Source organism: Danaus plexippus (assembly GCF_018135715.1).
Source record: "Danaus plexippus chromosome 16 unlocalized genomic scaffold, MEX_DaPlex mxdp_31, whole genome shotgun sequence".
Lineage (NCBI taxonomy): Eukaryota > Metazoa > Arthropoda > Insecta > Lepidoptera > Nymphalidae > Danaus > Danaus plexippus.
This window is the reverse complement of record NW_026869852.1, coordinates 608,876-636,302: the sequence shown is the minus strand read 5'-3', so window position 1 is coordinate 636,302 and position 27,427 is coordinate 608,876. Positions and strand designations below refer to the sequence as shown.

At 32.1% G+C, this 27,427-nt stretch overlaps 2 protein-coding genes across 10 annotated transcripts in view; one reads left to right on the top strand and one right to left on the bottom strand.

Moving 5' to 3' along the window:
- Positions 1-320: 320 nt before the first annotated feature.
- Positions 321-22,613, top strand: LOC116771727 (ceramide transfer protein). The gene is made up of 12 exons (XM_061528334.1): positions 321-629; positions 924-1,040; positions 1,709-1,808; positions 2,460-2,615; positions 2,803-2,953; positions 4,169-4,229; positions 15,742-15,924; positions 16,620-16,726; positions 19,361-19,482; positions 19,751-19,932; positions 20,989-21,112; positions 21,315-22,613. Exons 1-12 carry the CDS (start codon positions 411-413, stop codon positions 21,440-21,442), a joined length of 1,650 nt encoding a protein of 549 aa, XP_061384318.1. The 5' UTR covers positions 321-410; the 3' UTR covers positions 21,443-22,613.
- A 528-nt stretch (positions 22,614-23,141) lies between these two features.
- Positions 23,142-27,427, bottom strand: part of LOC116771672 (high affinity cAMP-specific and IBMX-insensitive 3',5'-cyclic phosphodiesterase 8) — a 112,668-nt gene continuing 108,382 nt past the window's right edge. For all 9 annotated transcript variants that reach the window (XM_032663568.2, XM_032663569.2, XM_032663570.2 and 6 more), the window contains 4 exons: positions 27,176-27,357; positions 26,395-26,528; positions 26,042-26,196; positions 23,142-25,786 (listed from right to left, as the gene is read on the bottom strand). In XM_032663568.2, coding sequence (XP_032519459.1) covers positions 25,638-25,786; positions 26,042-26,196; positions 26,395-26,528; positions 27,176-27,357 — 620 coding nt within the window. In that variant the 3' untranslated portion in view covers positions 23,142-25,637. The remainder of the gene's footprint in view (positions 25,787-26,041; positions 26,197-26,394; positions 26,529-27,175; positions 27,358-27,427) is intronic.

Genomic DNA, 27,427 nt, shown 5'->3' with positions numbered 1-27,427 from the left:
AACAAATAACAACCAATGATAATAAAAGTTTTTATAATCGATTACAGCCTCTACTGTTTTATATGTCATACCAACATGAAGAAAAAGATAACCCATAGATAATTTTATATAAATCAAATAGGATAAGTCTATGAAATTACAAAATAACAGAAAATATGTAATACTTTAATTAACATTAAAAAAATATATTAAATTGATATGAATTAGTGTAATCCTTTATATTTATATTACATATTTACTGAACAAAATTTTGTTGACGGTGCATATCATTCCATAAAATTTAAAAATGACATTAATTTTCTATGAAACTAAGTTTTGACATTTTAGTGGGGATCGTCAGTTTGTCTGTTTCGTTTATTTTGTTTTGTTGTAAATACAACTTAATACATAATTGAAATTATATATTTAATATGACTGATGAAAATATAACTGTGAGTGATAATTCGGACTTGGAAGATGGTAGTCCCCCAGAACTTAGAGGATATTTAAGTAAATGGACTAACTACATACATGGATGGCAAGATAGATTTATTGTTTTAAAGGAATCTACATTATCGTATTACAAAAGCGAATTGGAGAGTAATCTGGGTTGTCGTGGAGCACTATGCTTAAAAAAAGCTAAAGTCAAGGTGAATTTACCGAGTACTGCTATAGAAGTACATAAAAAATTACATAAAAATAAATTTGTCCTTGTCGAAGATCGTATCTATGTTTTTAATTAATTGCAATAGACGGAACGTCTTGATAAATTACTAGTGATGTGGCTTATTGCAATAAAATATTTATCTTAATGAAATTGTTATTCTTTGAAGTTCAATAATTTTGTTTTTCTTGTACAACATTTTACTTGTAGTTTTCTGCATTAAAATGGAGTTAGGTTTGATTACTGTACAAAAGTTTATAATAATGCACTTTAATTACAGCCACATGAATTTGACGACTGCAGATTTGATGTGTCTGTTAATGATTGCGTCTGGTACTTGAGAGCTTCCAACCCTGAAGAGAAGCAGCAGTGGATTGATGTACTGGAGTCATTCAAAGTATGTTTATTTCTATTTTGTTGAGGAAAAACGACACAATTCATAATTTTTTGTGCTTGGCTGTTGTTGGGGAAGTGTTATAAAAATCTTTAATGATACTGTTTAAACTTTGTTCGGATTAATTTGAGTAAAAATTGTAACAGACACAGATATCACATATACAGAATTGATTATATATGATACATATAATAAAAAACAAGATATTTATGGAATGAGTCATTAATGAGTAATCTCAATTATATCAGTATCGCCGCTGTAATTCAATTGTAGGCAATAATAACTCATGATAAGAATGTTTAGGTTAAAGAAATGATTAAATAATATGAAAAATACTTGCACAAATTACGGCTCACAGAAGTTCCTGTAGAAATTCATAAAGTAAGAAGCTATAAATGATTTTGTATTTATTATGTTATGTTATACATAACAAATATTATCAATTCTAAACTTGAACTCGAGACCTCCAATACACAGATTATACACATTTGTGAAACATCAAATTTACTACATAAAATAAAACTTTATTATAGGAAGTATTCAATGATGCACAAACTTAGGTTCTTCAAGGGTTTTTCTTGCGGAAAATATAATTTGGTCGATACTTTTACATATTTAATTAGTAAGCTACATGGTTTGATTGAATTTAATATGAATTAATTTATTTTCAGGTGGAATCGGGATATGGTACAAGTTCGGACAGCAGTACAAATGGCAGCGGCCTTCGGAGACATGGTTCAGTTACATCGCTCCAGTCAACTGGATCTGCTGGTTGGTATTAATATTATATTATATATATTTAAGCTAAGGAAAATTATTCAATAATTTAATTTGGTTTTTGAAATGTTCCAATGATTAAAATTTGATAAGTAAATCTTATTATATATCTAAAACTTATTGTATGAATATTATTAAATGTCTGTTTTAAAACTATCATATTGTTATTTAAAAGAGATAGAATATCACTTTTATCAATAATATGCACATTTGTATATATTTTTTTACATTGACTGCTCAGTCATGGTCTGTTAGCATATACATATATATAATTTTTTGCAACATATTTTGCATTGCCTTTCTTATAATTTTGTACTAAATTATACATATTTACATTTGTAAATAACATTTTCACAAAAAATATGTTTATTATACAGCCATAATTTCTTATGCTACCATTATATTATAATAAATTAATAGTGAATAAAAAGACTTATGTATCTCTATGTAATATTGTATTTAAATATATAAATACATATATATCACGTGTATAAAAGCAATGTACTTTCCTGGTTGTACTTGCAAATGATGGTATTGATCTTGTAATTATTTCTGATAAAACTGTTTGGAACCGGTTTTAACTGGTAACACCAGAATTAGGTTGAAAAGGAAATTCGACTGTATGTAACGAATCGTATTCACCAGGTCGTACGAATCGTCGCCTGGCTGAGAAAATCGCGGAGTTTGACACATACACTGACCTGTTGTCCAAACAAGCTGTCACCCTCCAGGGTTACTTCGACATGGCAGCTGCCCAAATAAACGATGACGAGGCTATTGACGCTGTTAAATATGCTGATGGTGAGATGAAATCCGATTTGTATTGAACTGAAAGCATAAAGGAAATTTATATTAAGAAAAAAACATCCAATCTAAACGGCTTTTAAGGTCATGTGATTTATTAGAGTTTAATAATTATGATATATAAAAAAAAATATGATTTGTAGCATGTTATTTTTTTATCCTTCTTTTTTCTTTTTTTAACTAGGAATAAACCTCAGTCAATATTCACAAGAGGTGCGGGCTACGAGTGCATCTTTTCGTGCAACGTGTGCGGCCGCGGTATTGGCGGCTCAGACATGCGCTGACCTCCTGCGACGAAGAGAGACACGAGCGAGGCAGGCGGAGGAACTGTACATGTGAGTGTAGTTAAATATGTCTAGTATTTGAACATCTCGAGTGAGATGTATGTGGGCATGGATGAATATGGACTACGGCTAGCGAGCTTAAACTAGTGAGATACATGTGGGTAAAGTTGAATGTGTCCAGTGAGCTGAAACTGGTGAGATACATGTGGGTAAAGTTGAATATCTCCAGTGAGATACATGTTGGTAAAGTTGAATGTGTCCAACGAGCTGAAACTAGTGAGATACATGTGGGTAAAGTTGAATGTGTCCAGTGAGATACATGTGGGTGAAGTTGAATGTGTCCAGTGAGATACATGTTGGTAAAGTTGAACGTGTCCAACGAGCTTAAACTAGTGAGATACATGTGGGTAAAGTTGAATATCTCCAGTGAGCTGAAACTAGTGAGATACATGTGGGTAAAGTTGAATGTGTACAATGAGATACATGTGGGTGAAGTTGAATATATCCCGTGAGCTGAAACTAGTGAGATACATGTGGGTTAATTTCAGCATATTCAGTGAGCTGAAACGAGTGGGATAAATGTATGTTACGTGACTTCACATTGTGTAAAGTCTAATGTATTCAATGAGTATGCTTTAAGAGAATAAACCCTGTCTGATTGCACACGTGTCTATTGAGAACGTTCATGAAATTCCTTAATATATCTAAAAATAACCTTAAAGTATCATTATATTTTAATTTTTTCTTCTTCGTTTTTATACTAACCTCACTGAATATTCAGTGTGCTATTCACATATATATGTGATCACATTTCCAAGGAACCAATTAATAGACCGGGTGAAACTTTCACTCTCGCTTATCTGATTACATGTCGCTGTGGTAGTTGTTAAATTTCCATTAACAATGAACATGCGGATGCGGGCCATTAATAAAATTGTAAACACAGACGTAGCTATTGTATATGTACTGGATATTAGATTTTACACACACACACACATATATATTGATATTGTATAAGTGTGTGTGTGTGTGTGTGTGTGCGTTTAGAAAATCTACTATGTATATATTTATTTAAAAAAAATGTATGTTCCAGTTTTTCGTGGTTCGTTTTATTACTGTTTAAATTTACGTTATTATATATATTTTTTCCTACTTTTAATGTATAGCACCCGAAGTAAAACAGTTAAATAGTTCATTTCGTTATCTGTTCATGTTTTTAAAATATAAAATTATATTAAAATATTCTAAGGATATTTCTTTTCATAGGGCCTTGAAGAACCAGCTATCAGAAGCTAGGCTCGCTTCAAAACCAGGCCCTGATCACGAGGTAAGTCATTATATTCCTGAGAATTAATCATATAGTAATACCTTCTCCATGTGAGAAGAGGCCTTTGCTCAGCGGTGGGCTCCGATAGGCTGATTGTGATGATGATGATGATGATGACGTTTCTCATTGACATCTCTATCGCCCATCTAAGAATAAATCAAAATCCAATAAAAGACAAAAATCTATACAAATTAATTTATGCAAACATAACGATTTGTAAAATATTCTTATTTTTTATATTAAAATAGTTGTATGAGGTAAAAACTTTGAAGCTGATGCCTTTTTACCAATACATATATTAAGTATTCTATTTTATAATTATTCTAATTACTCTCATTATTATAACTGCCAACTGTTACATACATGCAAGAAATACTGAATGTGATATATATATATATATATCAAGTAATTGCATTAAAAACTCATGAGATATCGATAGAGTTTGTACATTTTTTTTTAAATGTAATAATTGGTTTGTATATGTTTTTACGATTTAAATCGATATTTCTAGATGTCGATTTTAGTTAATTATAGTTGAAACTTGAACGAGTGGTAAAAGAAAAAAAAAGTAATCTATACACATACTAGCTGTTACCCTCGACTCCGCCTGCGTAAAAAAAAATAAGAAACTATGAAAAAACTTTAAAGCCCCGTATGCGCCCTGCCTTCCCCTCGCGCGTTATAATTTCGGGATGGTCATTCGGGATCTTGAAAAAAGTATCCTAAGTTACTTTTTATTACATCAGCTAACTGCCAATAAGTCCCGTTAAACGCGGTTCAGCCATTTTAGATATTAGCCGAAACAAAGATACACTCGTATTGTGTTTACATATATATAAAAAAATAGGGGTTGGTGATAAAAAAGCAAAAATTTAGGGTTGTATGTATTTTTTGATGCCACATTATAAAAAAATAAAAACAAAAAATTTCGTTCAAAAATTTAAAAAAAAATTTAAGGGTGAACAACCCTAAGGGGTCAAACATCACTAAGGGGTATGAAAAATAAATGTTGGCCGATTCTCAGACCTACTCAATCTGCTCACAAAATTTCATGAGAACCGGTCAAGCCGTTTCGGAGGAGTACGGGAACGAACATTGTGACACGAGAATTTTATATATAAGATTAACTATTGAATAAAAGTGAAGTGTCTGTTTGTAATTTTATATCAACAGCTCTAACGAAAGGCTCTTAAAAGTACATCTAAACTATACCTACACGAAAATAGTATTTTTAATTTTGATCTGCTTGTCTGTCTTTTTGTTACGGCTTAAATATAGAATGGTTTATGGTATAACGCTGGAAGTGGTATAACAATAAGTAGTAACATGAGGGTACGTTTTATTTGACTTTACAAAAGAGACTACACCCTTAATATCTTTGGTACTCTATTTGTATTAAAGACCGATTTTCAAATTATTTTTTCAATAAAAAGAATATGGTGTAGAGATTCTACTGTCACATTAGCACTATGACAGGATCTCATGAAGGCGTCCTCGAGAAGTCCTCACAAGGATGGTAACGTATTTATCCCAGAGGTTTTAACACGCGGGCAAAGCCGCGGTGAACTGCTGGTTTTACATAGAAATATTTTTTTAGAAATACCTTATATCGAAGATAAGGAATATTCGTCAGCTTCAGTTTTATATCGTGGTACAAAAAAAAAACAATAATACAAAATCTATGAGATGTATAATCAAAGTAGTGTTAGCTGTGAAACGACTTAAGAAATTATGCGATACGTTTATAGTTGTAACATGTAACAACTAACATGTTCAGTTTTCTCCAGACGGTGGCGGGAGGCGGTCGCGGACGCACGCCCTTATTGTTTACTTTTATTTTTAATATATTTATATTCGGTTACTACAACAGTTTTATTGTAATATTCCGGTTGTTTTTAAGTGATTTAGTTGTTATGTTTCTTATGTGTTGCTGATATATCGTTATAAGTGATAATGAAGTTCAAAATCTTCAAAAATATCATCCGTCAGGTGAGTTTAGACTGTTTAGAATTTAAAATTTCGAACACATGTCTTTCGCTTGTGCGGAATGAGCTCCAGTTAAGACAACACAACATATTTATGTAATAATTGTCACTTTGATATTTGTATAGTTATTCTTGGTTGTAAACGTGCATGATAAGCGTGTTGTACACGGTGATGTTTGTATTCATATATTGTATGGTTGCTACAGTTTGCCCGTGAAATTTCTAATTAGCAAACAGTGGTTGTGCGGTGTACCGAAATGAATTTGTTTTTCATTGAGCAAACGAAATAATGAAATAATGTTTTGAAATAGATTCTATTGTAAAAATAAATGAGTGTCGGTTTATATGGGATGTTTTTGATGTACAGGTTCAATTCCCCAAGTACCCTAGCAACCATCCTGATGCTAGTAATATAAACAAATAAGTAAATAGGCTTGAAATCTGTTATGGATGTCTGTTAGTCTATCATGCTATAACTACTGAACGGGTGTTTTGTAGTTTGTATATCAGACAGGGCATTAATATTCAAAGATTCATCTCGTCAGTATGGGAAGCTACAGTCTGATAGTATTATGTTGATGTAAGGACGTTTAATCCCAAAATAATAATGAACCAACACTGACGATACGTCGAATCGCGATCAGCAATACTGAATCATCAGTATATAGGTCTGTTTGTAATCGGATCTCTGCGGCTTATTGGAATTTTTACGCTCCATACAAACACGGATTGTTCATGATTGCATTGCATCATTTTTTAATTTATAACCAACTTTTGTCTGGCTTCCTGAATTAATTGTGACGTTTTTACAGTGATTCAGATGATTCCTTACACAGTCCTCGTGTTTGTGTTAATGTAGATTGTCACTTTTACTGATAATTATAATATATATATTTGACACATGCATATAATTTAATGATTTAGGTACATTCAAATAAAAAATTTATATTTTTTTCATTTTTCTCACAATTTAATTTTCATGGCTTCTTCTGCGAACTCTAAGTATTAATATATGAACTATATGTAATCTAATAATTACTTTGTATTTTCGTCAAAAAAATGTTCGGTATTTTGTATCAAACATAAAGAAATATAATATTCTTATTTTAAATTCAAAACGTTATTCGACTGTTATTTTTTTTTATTCTGCCAAATTAATTGCCTAAATATCTGAATTACTATTCTTAAAAGACAATATTATTATTTTATTTATGTCGAGAGTTCTCTATTTGTGACCTTGAAATCAAAATTTAGCATTACGTAACAACTTCCGTTGCTGTTATCAGTATTAGAACGTGTTATATGATTCGTTGATAAGTTCACGGCCGGCTGTGCCAGAAGCTGCAGCCGGTTTTGTACTGACTTGACCTGGAAAGCCATGCGCGGACGGCCTTTCTACAGCTGTCGTCAACACAACCGGCGTTTGGCACTCGATTCGTTCGCTATACACCGTTTCGATTGCGAAATTTGTAATTTATAGTAATTAAATTTTATGTAATTTCAAATTAACAGCGTTTCAATAGAATCACGTAAAAATATATACAGCTACATCTGTCTGTACCCGCTAATCTCTGGAACGGCTGAACCGATTTTAAAATGGAGGAACTTAATTCGGTTAAATGTTTGTTAGTCTTTTAGTCCTTCAATTTAAGGCCGATTTCCCTAAGGTTCAATTGCCACCAAATCAGGATCTCTGAGTAAATAAAGGTTAATATGCAAGCAAACAGCTAGTAACTTATATTATTCGGTATTCGTACGAATGTGGTGAAAATTTTCAGTCTTATCGTTTTAAAGCTAGCTGCAGCCTAAATTGTAATCATAAAAATATGATAAAAATATATTACATCAAAATAAAACTAAAGTGTTCGGATGAATGAAAAAATTTTTTTTCATCTCGTCTGCGCATGACGTCGGTTGCTGGAAAGTAACGTCGGGATTGTGTAGTATCAAAATAATAACTTAACGTTTAGTAATCTGAAAATACTACTTTTATTAATATTCGCGAAAGCCTTATATCTCAATATATTATATAAATTTTTAGTTGGTGTCATTTTTCTTTTATATAGACAAACGTTTTTCACAACGCTATGGGGCCATTGTATTTTCCTTAGTATTTTCTTAATGAGTTTCTTTTCCTATGGCTTAGTATTAAGAATATTGCGGGGTATTCTGAACTATTCCCTGTATAAATGTATATCATCTAAGCCTTTATTATTTTTTTAGAAATTACATGAACATGATCTCTTCTCTTTAAATAATTAAATGAATGACATAATATCGTTTTATAATAATATAAATAAAAATATTCTCACTGTGTAATTATCATGATAAGAAATTGTTAATGTCGTATTTAAAATTTTATAACATTTAACCTATCATCTTTAATTATTACCGGTATCGCTATACATTAAATTTGACATTGGATAAAGGATTCCTATAGTTTAGTTGAGATAAAATGTATTATCTCTTAAATCACGATCAGTCACGTAGATTATGTATCATAAATCCAAGTCTTATCTTAAACCCAGTAAACATTGTGTTTATGTTGTGACGTCTCCAAACAGGACTCGTGTTATAAAACCAGTCGATATCCCGTAACTAGATTATACTTTACCAAGCACGTATGTACATGTTTACAAATGTACCGCTAGTATTTTATAAATAAAGTTCCATCAATGAGTTTTGATTAAGTTCGCGATATTTATAGATTATACGTATATTTGGCATAAATAAACTAGGCGTTAGATAGGGGTCCATTAAACCTACAACTGGGTCAAATCCAAAGCACTGTTGAAGCTCCTCTCCCTGCAACGCGATGGACCCGGCACCCGCACGGTGAATCCATGGAATGCTGAGAGGTTTCGTCTCATACAGTACGCACATTTTTATTGTAAAACCACTAAATTATTATATGTTTGTGTTGATAATAGATGTGTTATTAGTAAAATATTTGTCTACGCTCCTTCGAATTATTAAAACTGTGTTGAAGGATTTCCATTAACAGAATGTTTTGATTACTCGAATATCAACCAAAGTTACGAATAAAGTATTGAGCAACAACTACTTATTAATATACATGTATGTCTGTATATCATTTTCTATTTGGAATCGAAAACGGGGTTAAGCGTAACGTAATGTTCTTTGTAAACGTCACGCTGCACGGCCACAATGTCATTTGAAGTATCATTATATGTACCCGTGGGCCGTTCCTGTATGTTAGGCTGGTTCAAACCCCATACTGTGTACAGCCTTAAAAACTTTGTATGTCATGTGCAGTGCGAATAATAGTCTGATGTAATCTCAGTTGAGCAAGTTTTTAAGTGCGAAATAATTTGTCATTTTAATATGTACGTGGATATTATAATTGCCTACATTATTACATTTTCTTCTAAGCAATAAACTGGATGACTTATGCATATATAAATTCATCTATTTTTGTGGTGTATATACAGACGAATTATATTAAAATAAATGTTATTTGTAAATCTAATATTCGTTGACGTACACTAACTTCCATAGTCATTGTTGAATTTACATCAGAGAATAAACTCAGACTGAAATGGTATTTAAATACTTAAAAATTATTTAAATGTAACTAATATTTTTTGGATTACTAGCGTATTTTATTATTATAAAAACTACATACTCCCGACGCGACGTTTCGGTCTTTGCAGCAACCGTGATCGAAGGCAGACGAGACGTGAATGTCTGTCAGTTGGTCTTGTTTTTGTTTTGTTGTTTTTAATTTAAGACAGGTGCATACCGAGGATAATCCGGAGGCTATGGAAATTAAAGAACATCCCAATTCCAATAGAGAAGTTGATTGGAATCTATCTAACACCTGGGACCCACTCCTTAAAAATATAAAATCCCAAATCCGTGACTACACCAGAGGATCTCGTGACACCGTAAGCGCATTCTGCTGGCATCCAGAGCGGTACGCCAGAAAATTAAGAAATCGTTGGCGGTAGATAATAAAAAACAAGACCAACTGACAGACACTCACATCTGGTCTGCCAGTGATCACGGTTGCTGCAAAGTAACGGAAACGTCGGGACTCGGCATAAGCAATTTTTAAAATAATAAAATACGCGTGGTAATCCGCAAATATTCGTTTCATTTAAATGAATACTTGCGAAGGTTTAAGACCTCACTTAAAAATAATTCCGATGAGATAATAAAACAAAGAAATATATAAAACAAAATGTCTTTTATTAGAAATTCAAACAGGCTAACGTTATTCAACTCGGTTCTAGTCACAATCTAGATTCTAGAGTGTTGAAATTCTGAATGCGTTTATGTATGTATCTGATAAACAAACAATAGTAGGTGCCTTCTTTACTATTAAACACAATGTCTTATAAACTTATTGTTATCAATATTTCATCTGCTACTTTTTATTGGACTAAATTCTAAGTTTTTTATGTATTCCATATGAAAAATCAAATTTCTTTGTAGATTTATATTAATCTAAGTAATTTTAATGAATTTAAAAAAAATTATTTTCTGGAAATATTTTTTTTTTATTTACGGATTAATGTAATTCAAACATTTCTTATAATACACAGCTTAAGAACAGGCTAAAGGAATGTTAAAAAAAACTATTACATATAAATAGATATTATAAAAGTAAAGATTTTTTTTTCTATACTCCAAAAAAGTACTACAAAATTTTATATTAAATTATTTTTTTTCAATGAAAAATATATAGTACATAATTTTGTTCGTTGGTAATATATAAAACATAATATCCATAGACTATAAAAACTAGTGCATTTGATATCCACAGATAATATAGTGATAGTGTTTGCTATAAAAAAATTCAACTCTATTAAAGCTTTCAGTATATTCTGTACCCTAAAAGATGTCCGTCATTACGTACATTACGTTCATTACGTAACAACACTGTTTAGTTTTTGATTTTTTATTTGAAGACTTTCTCTTAACTATTTCAAACACTACTTATTCACTTTCACTTATTAGAGAACACGCTATGACCAATTATTATAAGATAAATATTTATAACATTGTCTTAAAGTGAAATTCAATGCTATATAACAATATATTAATTTCAGTATATACAGATAAATTAATTTTATATGTATGACGAATAGTGGATCTAGTTTTGAGTGTAACTCAATTCAGAAGTTATTTCTTGAATATTTTTGGATTCGTTCTGACTTTATAGAACTTTGTCAATACAACAACGAAAGAGACCACTAAAACTATGGAAATAATCTGGGGCGATAGTGATGTGGAACTTTTTGTAGTCAATTTCAACTTTCTGTACTATGGCATTGCTGATTTTTTTTTGTTTAACGACACACTAGTTCAATGGATTGTTTTTAGGTAAAAATAGGTATTTTTTGTGTTACTTTCAGCGCGAAAATATATCCTGTCCATCAACTGTCTACACCAATAACAATTCAATTCAAATTCAAATCAAATTCCGCCGTTTAAACGTAGTATATAGATTGATCTATTTGTAGCATATATACGTATAAAGAAGACATAAGAAAATTGTTGTATACATTAGAAATGTAGATAATATATATTTATATAAATATTTAATTAATAAATCTAACTAACGCAGGGTGTGGACCGTTTGTGATTGTTGTTGAGGGCGTATTGATTAGAAAAAGCATAAGTCAATAGCTCTAGGCACTTTTAATATACAACTTGATATAAATAAACACTGTCTCAGGACATGTTTGTATATAAGAATGTATGATTTTGATTAGATAAATTCTAGAAATGAGTTGGTATGTTTTGACAATGTTTTTATCAATTGTATGTATATAAGTAAAATAATGTAACAACGTCGCCATACAATATATATATACACCTAATTCGAACTCCACAAAGTCTGTACTTTCCCTAATAGACACATTCGCTGTTACCCATAAACCTTTGGCTTTCCGAAGGGTGTGCCATTACGTCACTGACATTAAGGAAGACGGTTATGACCATCCTTTGTTATGGGGATAGGTATCTAGTGATGACGTCACTCACTGTACAACTCCAGCGCCACAATGTCACCACCCTCGATCAGTCCGATCCAATCTGTTCGACATGTAATTTGGGTACGTCAAGTTTTTATTTAGCACTGTTTTTGTTATGTGATTATATGCGTTCATAGTACATAGATCATTGTTTATTTGAGATGCTTTATATATATGATAGATAAATTTTTATGATCGAAAAAAATTATTATTATAGATTATTTTATTTGACAAGATTCACAATTCTGTTTCGTGCTTCGCTCGTTTCGAGCTGTCGTTGTTGTTGAAGGTTGATTTTTGTTGAGTCAGACCGGCTCTAATGTGCTAATTCCACTCTGTCCCGAACAAAGACCAAATGTTTTCTATTGTTTGCTACAGTTGTTTGCGTTTGTAATGCGACGTAACGATGTGTATACTCTGCAACACCGTCTGCCTTTCATAGTTCTATTTAAGAGGATATTTTGTTTTGAAATCGTTGTTGGGTTCCGTATATATTGATAAGGGAAAGTCCGATGAGGTTAATTTTCGTCGAGTGTGACTGTTTTAAAGTTTTTTCTTTTTCAAGTGCTCAAAGCGTTGAGATTTTTATTCTCATCATATATATACTAAATCCTGATGTAAAATCATATTGAAGATCAAAATAATAGTTGTTATTATAGAGATTTTTTTAGGTTCAAGGTATAGAATAATATTAATGTGACAACTGTCGTTATGTTCAGAGTAGGTAATTGGTAAATAGATTTTATTGAATAAAAATAAACCTTACGCCTTAATTGTCACTTAACTATAAAACTCATCCAATTTAAACTCTTTTAGACCAATTAAGAAATACGACGCAAACACTTCAGCATCTGACCGAAAGATTAGTAAGAAACATTCCTGCGCCGCTGTTATTAATGATGTTTGGATAAATTTATTTATGCAACTAAAAATATCATGAAATTCCAAAAATATATATTCATTTAATTATTATACTGGCATGCGTGAGGCATTTTCTCGAATAATGCTACGTTGAAAACACCTTAAATCATTTTGTCAAGGATCTAATGCTCTTACTCTGATATTTATTAAACATGTATTTATCAAACACAGCTACAAACCACCGCAATAAAACTTTAAGTCTTTAAAATAAATAAAAAAAACACATAGAAATCGGTCTATCCATTCGGGAGTTACGATGCCACAGACAGACAGTATTGCAGACATATAACACTCCTCTTTTTGCGTCGGGGAGTTGCGTTTTTAAGTATAATGAATATCTAAGTTTTAATAAAGGCATATACAGATCTTCGCAAGAAGGATTTACTATTACCGTTTTTTCCCTTTGTTTTATTTTTGCTTATAAATAAGTGTATTTAGTAAATTAGCTCAGTAATAACTCTCCCACCCTTAACTAAGTCGAAGGAATTCACGAAAATGCCCTCGCGTGACTATAAAACAGCACAAAACGATATTTTAACGAAATTTTAATTTCACTATCAAAAATTCTTGGATTTTTGTTTATTTGTACATTTGTTTTATTTATATTTCCCTATAAATTATTAATTTCGAATTTAATGAGATGAAAAATGTTTTACGAAATTTGATTTCATTAAATGTTAAAACATTGAAAATCACACTCGGATACTGAAAACTTATGTTTTAATTATTTACGTTTACCTAAAGACCATTCACTATATACAAATAATATTGTATTTTCATATAAACGTATTTATATTTTAAATTATTGTATCAACGAAGCTACTCATCATGTATGGCTACACAAATTTGTCTTTATAGTTTGTGGATTTGAATACAAATATCTGTATATAGAATTTGTCGAGAGTGTCATCCCCAGTGAGGGGGTGTGCCGATGACGTCATCGAGGTAGACGGTGCTCGCACCCCCATATACCCTTGGCATGCCGGCAGGCTGGCAATACTATTTACTTGTGAATTTTAATTTGTGGTAAACTTACGTTAGATTTTTATATTTATTTCGTTAATATAATGATATACTTTTACAGCAAATTTTTGAACGGACAATGTTTTTTTTTTACTTTTATTTTATTCAAGTCCATATTTAGTGAGTTAGATTTTTTATATCTTGTCTGTGATCAAACATAGATTATGTAAAAATAGCGTCGGCCTTAATATTTATAAGGAGGTCAAATAATCAAAATAACTATTAATGGGTACACCAATTATCAAAGTTATTACAATAATAAGTGATAGATAAACGCTTTAATACGGTGAAAAAGTAAATTAATGTTAATAAATTCAGAAGACGTTGTTTCAAGATAAACGTTGGTGAAGCGATTGTTTAAACCTAATTATGAAAGCATTCATTATATTAGATAATAGCCAGCGCAACGAACATGTCACTGTGTCCTCACTCGCATGTAGGTTAGCGGCGTGTCAGGTAGAATTAATTCAGACACATGCTCAGTCTACCGCAATGCTTTCTATTATAAAATTTTATACGATCGGAACAAAGAATCATATACTATATCATAATTTGTGATTGTGCATGAGACTAAGCGAGATAAGAGAAGGAAATTTCGTTTTACTCTCGATTTTACTATCGATACTTGATATAATTAGATCTGATTGCGTTTATATCCTCGCATTTTGAATGTATCTGTTACTTTATGAAATTATATTTCTGTACCTGATAGAAATAAGTTATTACGTGAAAATATCTTCTTTGATTTGTTTACATAACGTCACTAAGATTTGATTTTTAATAATCTTTAATATATTTTAATGAAAATTCGTTTGAATTGATTTTAGTAAAACAAAAAATTTAATGAGATACCTATTTTGATTTACCCTGCTTATAGACAGATAAAACAAAGTAATTGATTTAGCGTAAGCCCCATTATAATTAAAATCTATAAGTCGTTAGGATGTTCTTGATGAAGGAATGCGCTTCAGCCTTTAAGAGGTTTCATAATCGCATCGGATACTCCAGTACTATTAATATTAGATTCTCGTCAAGTTATTACTCTATTCAAAAACATTGCCATCGTGACGTTTGACGATTAGCGTATAGTATTTTAAAACGCTTAAATTTGTTTGACATGGAATTAGTAAATATTTTGTTATTAGGATTATTTATTTTATTTATGTTGATTTTTTTTAAATAAAAAAATATTTTAATGTATATGGAGCTTTATAACATATGTACATCAGAAAAATGATTTAATTTAATGCTAATTACGTTGTTTATGACATTGTAGCAATGTGTGTATGTATTGATATTTATTTGGAGGGATTTAGATTATACTTTCTTCTGAAATTGTTTAAAAACCAGAGTAATATATATGTCGTAACTCATTCAAAAAAACCCTTGTAACTCCCTAAGGAAACTCATATGACACTTGTATTTATATATCACGTGTTCCAGATGGATCTGCTGGTTGGATACCACGTCTAATTAAGTACGGCTATATACGTTTAAATTTTTCTCTGAAACCAATTTCGAAGACCAAGTGGACAATTTCGTTGCCATAGACTAATATAATTTGATTGATTAATGTAACAGGAAGGGCCACACTCGACGTTACCAGACGACGAGTTCTACGATGCTGTTGAGACAGGCTTCGATAAGATGGAGGAGGAGCGGTGTTCGAGGGTGGCGCCCCCAGCAGAACTCACCAGGGATGAGGTTGAACTGCCACCGCCGGCTGTTGATAACAGGCTCACGGTGCATACATTATGGCCAGAGGTAGGATGCATAGTCTGTTAGGTTTCTATGACCATAAATAAGGGGATGATGATTTATTTCATATGGAATGTATCTAACGACGTAGTTCAATGGAACAATTTCAATTTCAATACTAATACTTTGGTATTTTGGCTTTAATAAAATTAGCCTTAAAAAGTATATTGTATTGAAATTTAAAAAGCAGCATATTGTATACAAAATTTTACAGATATAATATATGATAGTGTCAAAAGGAAGTTTGACACGGCACTTTGACTTGACAAAGAAAATTTAGTAATAAGGCTAGCGAAGTGAGCATTTATGCACGCGATGTCATACTCAGTGGCAAAGAAATTTTGTAGAATCAAGATAATAATATCCTAAGTATTTTTCTTTAACTGGTACATTGTACTGACTTTGATATATGTACATATACAGATGGATATAATGTTTTAAATAAAAAATATAACTACTAAGAGTGAGCTGCAATTCTATTATGTTCCACAGAAATCCAATTACAAGCGATCCAGTATGAAAATGGATCGATCATACTTAAATTATAGATGTATAAGAAAGTTTCATATACCGAAGGGATTTTTATAAAATTATCAGAATAGCGAGTAAATTTTAGTTTGGTATTCAAATGTTTGACGAAAGAAATGTCTTTAGGATATTTAAAAGAAGAATATTATTTAATTGTTCTTTATGTTTTGCAGATCGACAGGATATCCACAGAGCAAATACAGGCAGCGTTCGAGGGTGTCGGAGGTCAGATAGGATGGCAATTGTTCGCTGAGGAAGGTGACATGAGGATGTATAGGAGGTAAATATTGCTTTTAAGAATTGTTTTGCAAATTGGTCGGTCGATCGATTGGCAGACTGGTTGGTTGATTGGTTGGCAGACTGATCGGTCGATCGGTTTCCAAACTGGTTGGCCGACTGATTGAGCGATCGGTTGGCAGACTGGTTGGTTGATTGGTTGGCAGACTGATCGGTCGATCGGTTTCCAAACTGGTTGGCAGACTGATTGGGCGATCGGTTGGCAGACTGGTCGGCAGACTGGTCGGCAGACTGGTCGGCAGACTGGTCGGTCGATCGGTTGGCAGACTGGTTGGTCGATTGGTTGGTCGATTGGTTGGGCAATTGGTTGGCAGACTGATCGGTCGATCGGTTGGCAGACTGGTTGGCAGTCTGATCGGTCGATTGGTTGGCATATTCTTTGGTAAATGCGTTTGTAAAATGTTTGGTGTACATCAATGGTCCTATAGATGGCATTGCAAAGTAATTGTCTTCATTAGGGGATTGCATTTAGTTTTTTAACCTTAATTTTTTTGTAAAAATTTGTTTGTTTAAAAATTTTAAAAGATTACAAACAATACATACAATCATTTGAATAAAAAATGTAGAGACATGTAGATATTATTTACACTATGTAAGACTAATATCGCTTTGTGTGTAACATAAACTTACAGAGACCATTAAAACTGTTTTAATAACCGATCGCGACTTTGATGGCATGTCATTGAGATAAAATATTCTCTTTCAGTTAGTTTTTGTAATGTTTTGTTACTAACATTATTATTAAAATTAAGATGCAATTATTTTCTTAACATTAAAGCAATGTTGAGTTAAAATTTAAATTAGAAAACGATGAATGCAAAGTATTGTTCGTAAAGAAACCTAGTGATTCGACTCGATTCAGGACACTCGCTCAGTGGCTAAAGCAATTGGCGCGCTATATACTGAAGGTTGTAGGGTCGAATCCTGGTCATATCTTTTCATATTATATTATGTAATTTAAGGTTTAATCTTCTGATTATAGTAATATTTTCATATATGTAATCTTTTGATCTATGTTAAAGTTAATTAATTTTGTTAAAAACCGACTAACGGCGTACACTTTTTACCCTCCATTGGTCTTTGTATTTATGTTACAGAAAAAGCTACACACACTATATATACACAGACATATATATATATATGTCTGTGTGTGTGTGTGGTTCTTCTAATCTATTAATTAATAACATGTTTTTGCAAAAAATATATTCAAGTTTTTATAGCAATTAAATTTATTATTTATATTCTATTTTATATATAACATTGATGGAAAATATAGAATTAAAAAGCCGTTATTTAATGTAAAACTTCTAGCATACGTGTGTTCATACTTTTAATTGAACTGCCAATGATGTTTTATATAGTAATATTATAGTTTAAAACGTTACATAATTAATTGATAAATATTTTTTCTTTAATAGGAATGGTCCTAAATTGATTCAAAAAATGATCTACCTATTCAGACGAGTGTCTTAACTATCCGAAGACCTAGTTTCGACCCTAAGTAAAACTTAGCTTATTGTATCAGTGTGAGTTAATGCGTGGGCTAACGCATAACAGCATGCAATGAAAAATTATAGCCGAAGCTCTATAAACCATACATTACCGCTCTTAACAAACTTTCCCTACTAATGTTGAGAATAATTACCACTGACCTTAAGTTTTCGTCAGTTTTTTTAGATACAGCTTTTTTTTGTAAAATCATGGGCACATCAGTGAAGCGTACTTTTCTCCAAACGTCATTGTCCCACTTTATATGTGAGGTCAAAGCTGGAATGGCTTTCTCAGTAATCTGCTATAAACAAAGACCTTCGGTGGCCAATTACGCTTTCTTTACCGGCGAGGTTAGGACTTTTGAAAATCGTTTTGTTTCATATTGCCCTAGTTTCTTACTAGCTGAGCGTTGTTCGGTTTATTTGTAGAAAATTACGATGTTTCTTCAACACTACTTACAACTTAAGTCATTTCCGAAACCCTGAGATTCGATATTTTTAAATAAATCTGCTTTTAACTCAGTAATGATACCATTTTGTAAAAAAATACATTTTTTTTTATACAAAACCCTTTTACAAGTATCCATATACATACTCTACGCATACTCGAAATTAAAAAAAAATCTAATGTGTCAAGTAAAAGTCTTTCTAATTCTTTACTTTGCATATAAATTATAAATGGCCAGTACTCGAAAAACACATCTGCCAGCTTTTTTCACTTCATTAAACATTATGTGAAGAGCGTTTATAACGTTTAAATGAGTCGTAAATTGTGAGTGATGCACGAATCTCCGCGGATCGTTCACATCGTTACAAGTCACTATATGCGGACGCTAGTTCATAGTTAACTTGCATATGATTCCATAAACGCTCAGTTCTTCAATACATTCCTTATGCGACTGGTGTACGATAAGACATGTCGATTGTTCTAAAATGATTGCGAATCTTTCGTACTGAATAAATATTCTCAATGATGTGAAATAATTTACAAAATTACATATGTGTACATACATACATATTACATATGTGTAATACAAAATAACATATAGTCCGTTTCACTCAAACAATTATCTTTTTTATACTCAATTAAATTAATATATATATTTTTTATTCTCTCGCTCTTCCAGGGAAGTGGAAGTTGATGGTATGGTGATGGATCCATTGAAGGCGATGCACAAGGTACGAGGAGTATCAGCTCGGGAGATGTGCCATTACTTCTTCAATCCGAGATACAGATACGAGTGGGAGAGTAAGCATACATTCTAATGGTTATTTGTTAAATAAACTCAAAATTATCTCACTTATGATATAAATGACACACCCTGTATATATTGATTGAAAGTTAGTAGAGTGACACCGACGGAAATATAATGTTTTCAATAAACTAAAAGATTAAATCAAAACCAAGCATTAAAAATGTACAGATATAAAATACTAGATTATACAAAATTAAAAATAATCCTTTAAATTAAAGCAATAGTTATCATAATACGATAATATGATATGTTAATTTCCAGCTACACTAGAGAATATGAATATAGTTGAGGCGATCTCCAGCGACGCGATAGTGTTCCACCAGACGTTCAAGCGCATCTGGCCGGCGTCTCAGAGGGACGCGCTGTTCTGGTCTCACGTCCGGGCCGCGCCGCAGCACACGTACGCCGTCACCAACCACTCCACCACCAACGAACGGTACCCGGTAAGAGGGACAGCGATTAACATTGAGTCTGCATAACGTGATCTTAAACAAAACTCGCAAAAGCGAGTAATCATTTATATGGAGATAATATTTTCGTAAAACCTTCCACATCTCCTCCGCCCGTGATGTACGTATGTATGTAGTTCTAAAAAAAATACGCGGAGTAATCAGAAAATATTAGTTGAATTTAATGGTCTAGACTCTATATAACACATTAATATACCACATGTGTGATTAACCTTACGTCAAAATAACAACTTAATATACCATGTGTGTGATTTACGTAAGGTCAAGATATTTACGGCATGCACGTATATGATTAATATCCGTTAAATTTAACAGCTTAATATGCTATGTGTGTGATTTACTTTGAATCAAAACAAATCTTAATATGTCAGGCGTGATATTTACATTAGGTCAAAAAAAAGCTTAATATGCCATATATGTGATTTACATTGGTCGAAAAAATACTAATATGCCATGCGTGTGATTTACATTGGGCCAAAAATCTCTTAATATGCCATGCATGTGATTTATATGTAATTATTGAACATCCCATTCATAACTCCGCATTTAGTCTAAGAAAGTTTCTGCTTGTGTATGTTGTTATCATAGAGATTACATGAATACCAGTGCTTATCGCCCCGAGCATTATGTTTTATTTATATATTATTTTGTTGTAATCGCTATCCGTATTGTCACACATCCTTATCACTGTCATAAAAGTCTGTGTTTCTGTTTGTGATGTCTGTCAGTCACATGATCAACATTAGTTTCTGTATACATTTCAATTTGTTAAGAGCTACGTAATATTTTATATTATATGTAAATTTTATTATAAATAAACTATCTTAGACGTTACACAATAAATTTATTATATAATGTTAGATTTTTAATTGGCCAGGAGGTTGTTTACAGATATAAATAGGTATTATTATTATTTTTTTATTTAAATTCTTATAATATTATTCAACAAAGTCAGATAGAAGAAAATCGAGTCGCCATTTTGTTTATCTCGAATTAGTTCTATTTTACTATATCCGAATATTGTTCCAGGCAAACTCCGGAGCTTGTATACGTCTCATAGTGACTGTGTGTCTGGCGTGCCGCAGCGAGTGGCCTCCCGGGCAGCAACCCTCCAGGGATAACATAACCACTAGCATCGCGTATTGCAGTACAGGTACACACATACACACTCAAGTACACACTCACATAAATACGTATATACATATGTATACACACACACATACATACGTACATACATACCATCGAAGAGAATAAATATAATAAATAAAAGGATTTAAAAATACATTTTAATTAGTGGAATAGAAATAAAAAAAATGTGGGTAGTCAAACATTCATGTTATCCGTCGCCCCCACAGTGAACCCCGGAGGCTGGGCGCCGGCGGGCGTGCTGCGGGCGGTCTACAAACGGGAGTACCCGAAGTTCCTTAAACGGTTCACAGGCTACGTGCTCGAGCAGTGCCGGGACAAACCGCTAGTCATGTAGCGACGCGACGACGTGTCATGCAAACTATCGTTTCACGATAACTGTTTTAATTTTTCATTATTTCCTGACGGGTTACCGTCGCGTGTATTTTAATGTAATTATTGTAAAGATTTCTATGTGTACAGAAATCTATATATACGTGTAAAAAAAATGTTTAGTATTGTATTAAGATATGTTTAGGGTGTTGTGTATTAAAGACGTTCTTCAAACACTTTATTCTTTTGCTACTTTGTATACAGGTCTTGTAGTCGTCGGGTCTGCGGGACGAGTTTTATTTTAAAGATCTCGATTATTTTAACCCGCTTTTATAATATTTTAAAACACTACAGATGAAATGTATGTGATTTGAGATGAAGTAACAGCGAGTAAAAAAATTATATTAAAATATATACTGAACCTATTGACATTTGAATTAAAAAAAAAAGTTTAATTCGTATACATGTTTACAAGTGATGTACATATGTATTATAGTCACCGGTCTAGAACAAAATGTGTGTACAATATGGCGCCACTGATATAGTTATTCAGATTCCTAATATATTAATTCTTAATGATGATATTCCTATGAAAATGTATGTATATTTTCATTGATTTATAACATAAATAACTTTATATGTTATCCACATAATATTTTTTTTTTTGTTATAGTGCTCAAAAAAAAAAAATGTTTTATGAATTATCTTTCACGCAGGGACTGTAGATAATGAAAATTTATTTTTAATATTTATTTTATTCTCTTCATTCCATTTAAATGACGCCGAATCGAAATAACTCTAACGAAATATTTGAAAAGGAAAAAAACAAAGAACCAGAGCGTTTCAAACACTACGCCTTAATATTTCGTTTTTTTTTTTTTACAGTACTCGATGCAAATCTCTTACGTTTCCAGTTCAAGATACTTCTTATTAAATAAAATAAAACAAAGCTTGTAATACATAATTATGATATTAAAATCGTTATTGTTTTCTTGTAAGTGAAGATATATCTTTAATTTATTTATGTCTCAGATAAATATTACGAGGAAGTGTTTTGATTGCATTTATATAGCAATGACGGTATTGAAGTCTGTGAAGGACTATTTTCTCTAAATGATGGACCTCTCTTCCGGAACGGTATGTCTTAATGTTTTTAATTTTAATTATTGTTTGTAATAAAATGTTTTATGATGGTATGGTGTTGGTTTTACTGAGAGCTTTCTCATACGGCGTTGAACGTGTTTCATTCTCCTAGCGCCATCTATTGGTCGCGGTAGTAAAATGTATAACGTGCATGTCATATGCAGATTCTAGTAAACAATATCTATTTGAGTCTCTTTGTTTGGTAATTCGTATTTCCTCAGGATGATTTTGGAAGACATTAAAAACAGCTTACAAAAATTAAAATTGTGAAATTAAATTAAATTAAAAGTAAATTTTGAATTAAAAAAATATATCTTCATACTTACTAATCTGTTCAGGTAACAGGTCGTTTTGTATGAAAATTATTTTCTGTAATTTTTCTCTTCATTGTTATGTAGAATACGAGGTGAGTTTCTATTTTGAACGTTCTTACCGTGCCTTGTTCAGCTGTTACGCGACTGATATAAGAAGTGCTCTGGCTGTCATACAAATTGTAGGCAAGTGAGAGCTCTATTCGAAGTATTTATTTATCGGTTTTTCTAATCTCTAAGGTTCTGGGGATTGTTAGTAAAACTATAAAGATTGTAAGTATTTCTTAATTTACACAACACTTAACAATGTCATTCATTAAACAGGACATATAATACTCGGAAATCAGTTTAAAATGTTACATTATTAAAACATTATATTTTTTTTTTATTTCGCAAATACATTTATATAACCTTTGTCATCGTGAAGGCCTACTTGAAAGTTACATCGTTTAAAACAACTCGCTATATATTATTTGATTGAAGCAACAAAGTAATATTAAAAATTTAAAACATCAAGATCGATATTAAAAAGTACATTTTTTTTTAAACATATTCCGTCTTTATATATTCTTCATATAAATTACACAACAATCCGCTCCAGGGACCAGCCCCCTTATTCAAACCTTACAAGTAACATAAACTATAACATTAATTATATTAATCATGGCCTTTTTAAAATATATATTTTTAGCATAAATAAAACATCTACTATTCAATGTTAAAGTCTCCTCTATATTACTAAGATCGTTAACTACAAACTTTCAGTACAGTGCTCTCAGTATGTAATAGGCTTAAAACTTGAAATTTTATTTTATTTATCCTAATCCATATACTAAGGGCGCTGTACACTTTTTATCCAAAAATTATAGTTAAATTATAATAACACATGGCAACACTGTCATCTATATTGGTCAGTAGCATAACAATCTGAGATTACTTCCTTTAAATGGAATAGAGGAGAGAATAAAAACATTACTTTAAACAAATATCGTACGCGGGCGTCACACAATTGAGCTAACTAGCAAAGTACAATAAAAATTATAACTAACATACGTGTACTTCATTAGTAGGGACAAAATATTGTTAACAATCTATATGAGACTGAACACAAACTTATAAATAACATAGTATAAGGTAAACATGTAAACAGTACAATTAGACCGCTATGTATTGACATTGAGCACAAGGAAGCGTAATATTATATTTTACTCATACAATATGTAAATCACTTAAACTACCAGCGTCATGTAGACGAATAAAGTTCTACGTTATCTATAGTCGTTATAGTTAGTATAAACACTTTGAATCTTATTCGAATACAATAAATTAATAGAAACACGAGTTAGGCTTTAAGATATATCTGCTAGGTTATAAGAATTTACTAATCCAATAAAATACATCATATAAAACTTTAATGTTATGTAAATGAAGGTTTATATAGTTTATAGATTAGAAAAGATGTCAAAAATTTTTTGGAATTTTGATATGGAGTTCGAAATGGGTATATATTATAAAAGTTTATATATAAAAATAGGAATTTTCCTCGAAGCTCAAGTGTAAGTGGACCAATCAATTATTATAGGATTTGATTAGCTAAGAAGAAAGCTGTATGGAAAATACAAAATAAAGAGGACTAAAATATGCCGTATCATCTGCCATTGCATCGAACACGAATTAATTTGGTACAATTTAATCGTGCTGTCTCAGCCGTATGATAAATCTTTGTAGCGCTCGCGTTAGATTCATATTGATTACTTTGGCTGTACGCAGAATGACAATCAGCTGGACAACAATGGCGGAATGGCGTACTCTGTCATGGAGTGATAATAGATGAAAACAGCCCGCCACTACACATATGGCACTGCATCACGGTTACATATTACGTATACTACACAAATAAATACCCGTCTAAATGGCAACTGCAGGACTCGTAACGTATAACATTTAGATATAACAATGAAATCCACGAAATACAAACATGGCGTCTACCGCTATTAGTATAATACACATACCCACTAACACTGATACAATAGGTATAAAATAAGCGTATCTCCGGACGCATCGCCGATCATCCGTTTCAGACTTTTAGAGTTGACGTCGCAATCATATCCGGGTTACTCCCGTCAGTTAAGTCGTGTCCGGTTTTCATGTATTTTGTCTCGATATCCACAAATGTTATTTCATAGATCACTAACTTTTACTAAGTATCATTACGTAGTGTCATAGTGACTTTTTTTTACATTGGTTGTTATCCTGTAATTTGTTTATTTTAAACATTGAGTTTTGTTTTTCTGCTTAAGTAAGTAAGTAGTTTGTTTAAGTTTTATCAATGAGTGTTAACTAGAGTCGACCAGACTTCTGAATCAAGAAAATTTAAATTGGGAAAATAAATAACGACTCGTAGTAATTAATTGATTTCAAACAATATTTCAATATTACATAATTTCCATAAGAAAATATGAGTAAAAATCATTTATATAAGCGATCATTTCACTCTGACATTCAGTATAAATTTGAAGTCACTAAATTGAAAAAGGGTATAATAGATAAAAAAAAACACCATAGACTTAAATACACAAAAATGTCATAATGACGTTGACAGTGAATATGACATATAGTTTGACGGTTTACATTGACAACTGTCAACTAGAGAAAGTCAAGTTTTGACATTGGCAATTAATTCGACAATTAAATTGCGAATGAAGCCATAGCTTAAAAAACGTCAATTTTTTTGTTGTTGATTTAGTAAAACTTTTGTAAGGCGGATCACTCCTCGGTGGTGTTGCTGGTGGTGATAGCCTGTCTCTGAGCTCGTCGCACGTCCGCGATGGTGGTAACTCCCGCCTCGTCAAGTTCCCGCCAGCGCGCGTGATTGTTCCTCGCGTGCGTCACTAACTCCGGCATATCGATGAAAGCTGGATGGGATGTTTTTTTTTATTTTAGAGCGATAAAAATACGTTTTACACAAAAAAGAAACCCTTAAGTTTTGCCCTATCAGGTTTTTGGATGTTCTTCGCTAAAGGTAAAATTTCCTAAAAATAAATGTTCTAAAATAATGTAAACTGTTTGGTCAATTGAGTCATTGGGAATATTGCGAAGTACCAAAAAATACAAAGGCAGAATCACGAGTTGTAATGTTCAAGTGCTTAATATTAGTACAAAGGTCTCACCGGCCCAGGCCTCCATCATGTCGATGATGATGTAGTCAATGAACCCGATCTGTGAGCGAGGTATGGAGCAGGTGGCGCGGTCGAACATCGGCATCACCACCGGTAGGTCCTTGGCCTTCTCCTCATCCGTTTGGAGGAAATACTCTTCAGCGATTCTGTTCATTCAGATGGATAACTTTAAGCCTTTTTCTTTGAGTTGTTATATTTTTTGCAAAATGTTTGTTCAATGCTACAACTATAATTTAAAATCGCTATTATGATGAATTTTTGGTCATTGTTTTAAATATTTAGCATTATAGTTTTCACGTAAATGTCATTTTAGCAAGTGATTATGGGACTAATGGATTTCTTACCTCCTGGCCCATTCGAAGGCGAATTTCTGTGGTCTCGATGCGTTGGAGACGTCAGCACATTTGATCATCATTCTCTTTATAAGGACGACGTTTTCTGGCGAAGTCAGGGCCGTTGTGTCCAAAGACAGTGGTTCCTGAAATAACAACAGAATAAAAAAAAAATCAATCAGGTGATTTAAAAACGCCCAAAAAATGCATCATTTTCGTACACTTGCCAAATACTTGATCTTTGGCTTTGTATAATCTAATATGATCATTTTAATAATGTTAAAAATTCAAATATCTCAAAGCGTAGTGGTAATTCCTTACATTTTATAACTAAATGCATCTTTTTCGTATATATGTAGGTACATGTAAAAGACTATAGTTTGGTCAGCATAATTGGCACAACAATGAAAGAAATTGTTCTGCAAAATATAATTCCTGTTTTTTTTACTAAGCTATAAACAAACAAAGGTTCTCAGAATAATAAACACTTAGGGTCACAGAATTAAGGAAGTCTCCAATCGGATAACGTAAATCGAACTATATGTATATACAATTTTTGTTTTTCTATGGCTCGGTTCGCACTGTTTTTATTTGTTGGACGAATTATAATTTTGAGTACTGTGAGGAGGAAATACAAATACTGTATTCAAATTAGTGAGTAGTGAGTACATTAGCTCAACACAGTGGCGTTCTAATAATTTGACAATTAATTAGTTCAAATGTTACTTCGTGCCAACGTATTCCATGAATCTCCGACTTATGTATGTGTGTATGTGTGTGTGTATGTACTAACATCAGTCTGCATGCCGTCCTCCTTGCTGCCGCTGCTCCTGGCGTAGAACACGTTCACGAACTTGGCGAGGTGCTCGAAGTGTTTGGTCATCTCAGTGGCGAGGATCATGTCGATGACGTTGTGGCGGACGTTCTTGTACGTGTCGCGATCCAGGTTCTTAAATATGTTGACGCGGTCGTCGTCTGAACACAATACGGATATAAGTAGACCGAGAACAAATACGGATATAAGTAGACCGAGAACAAATACGAT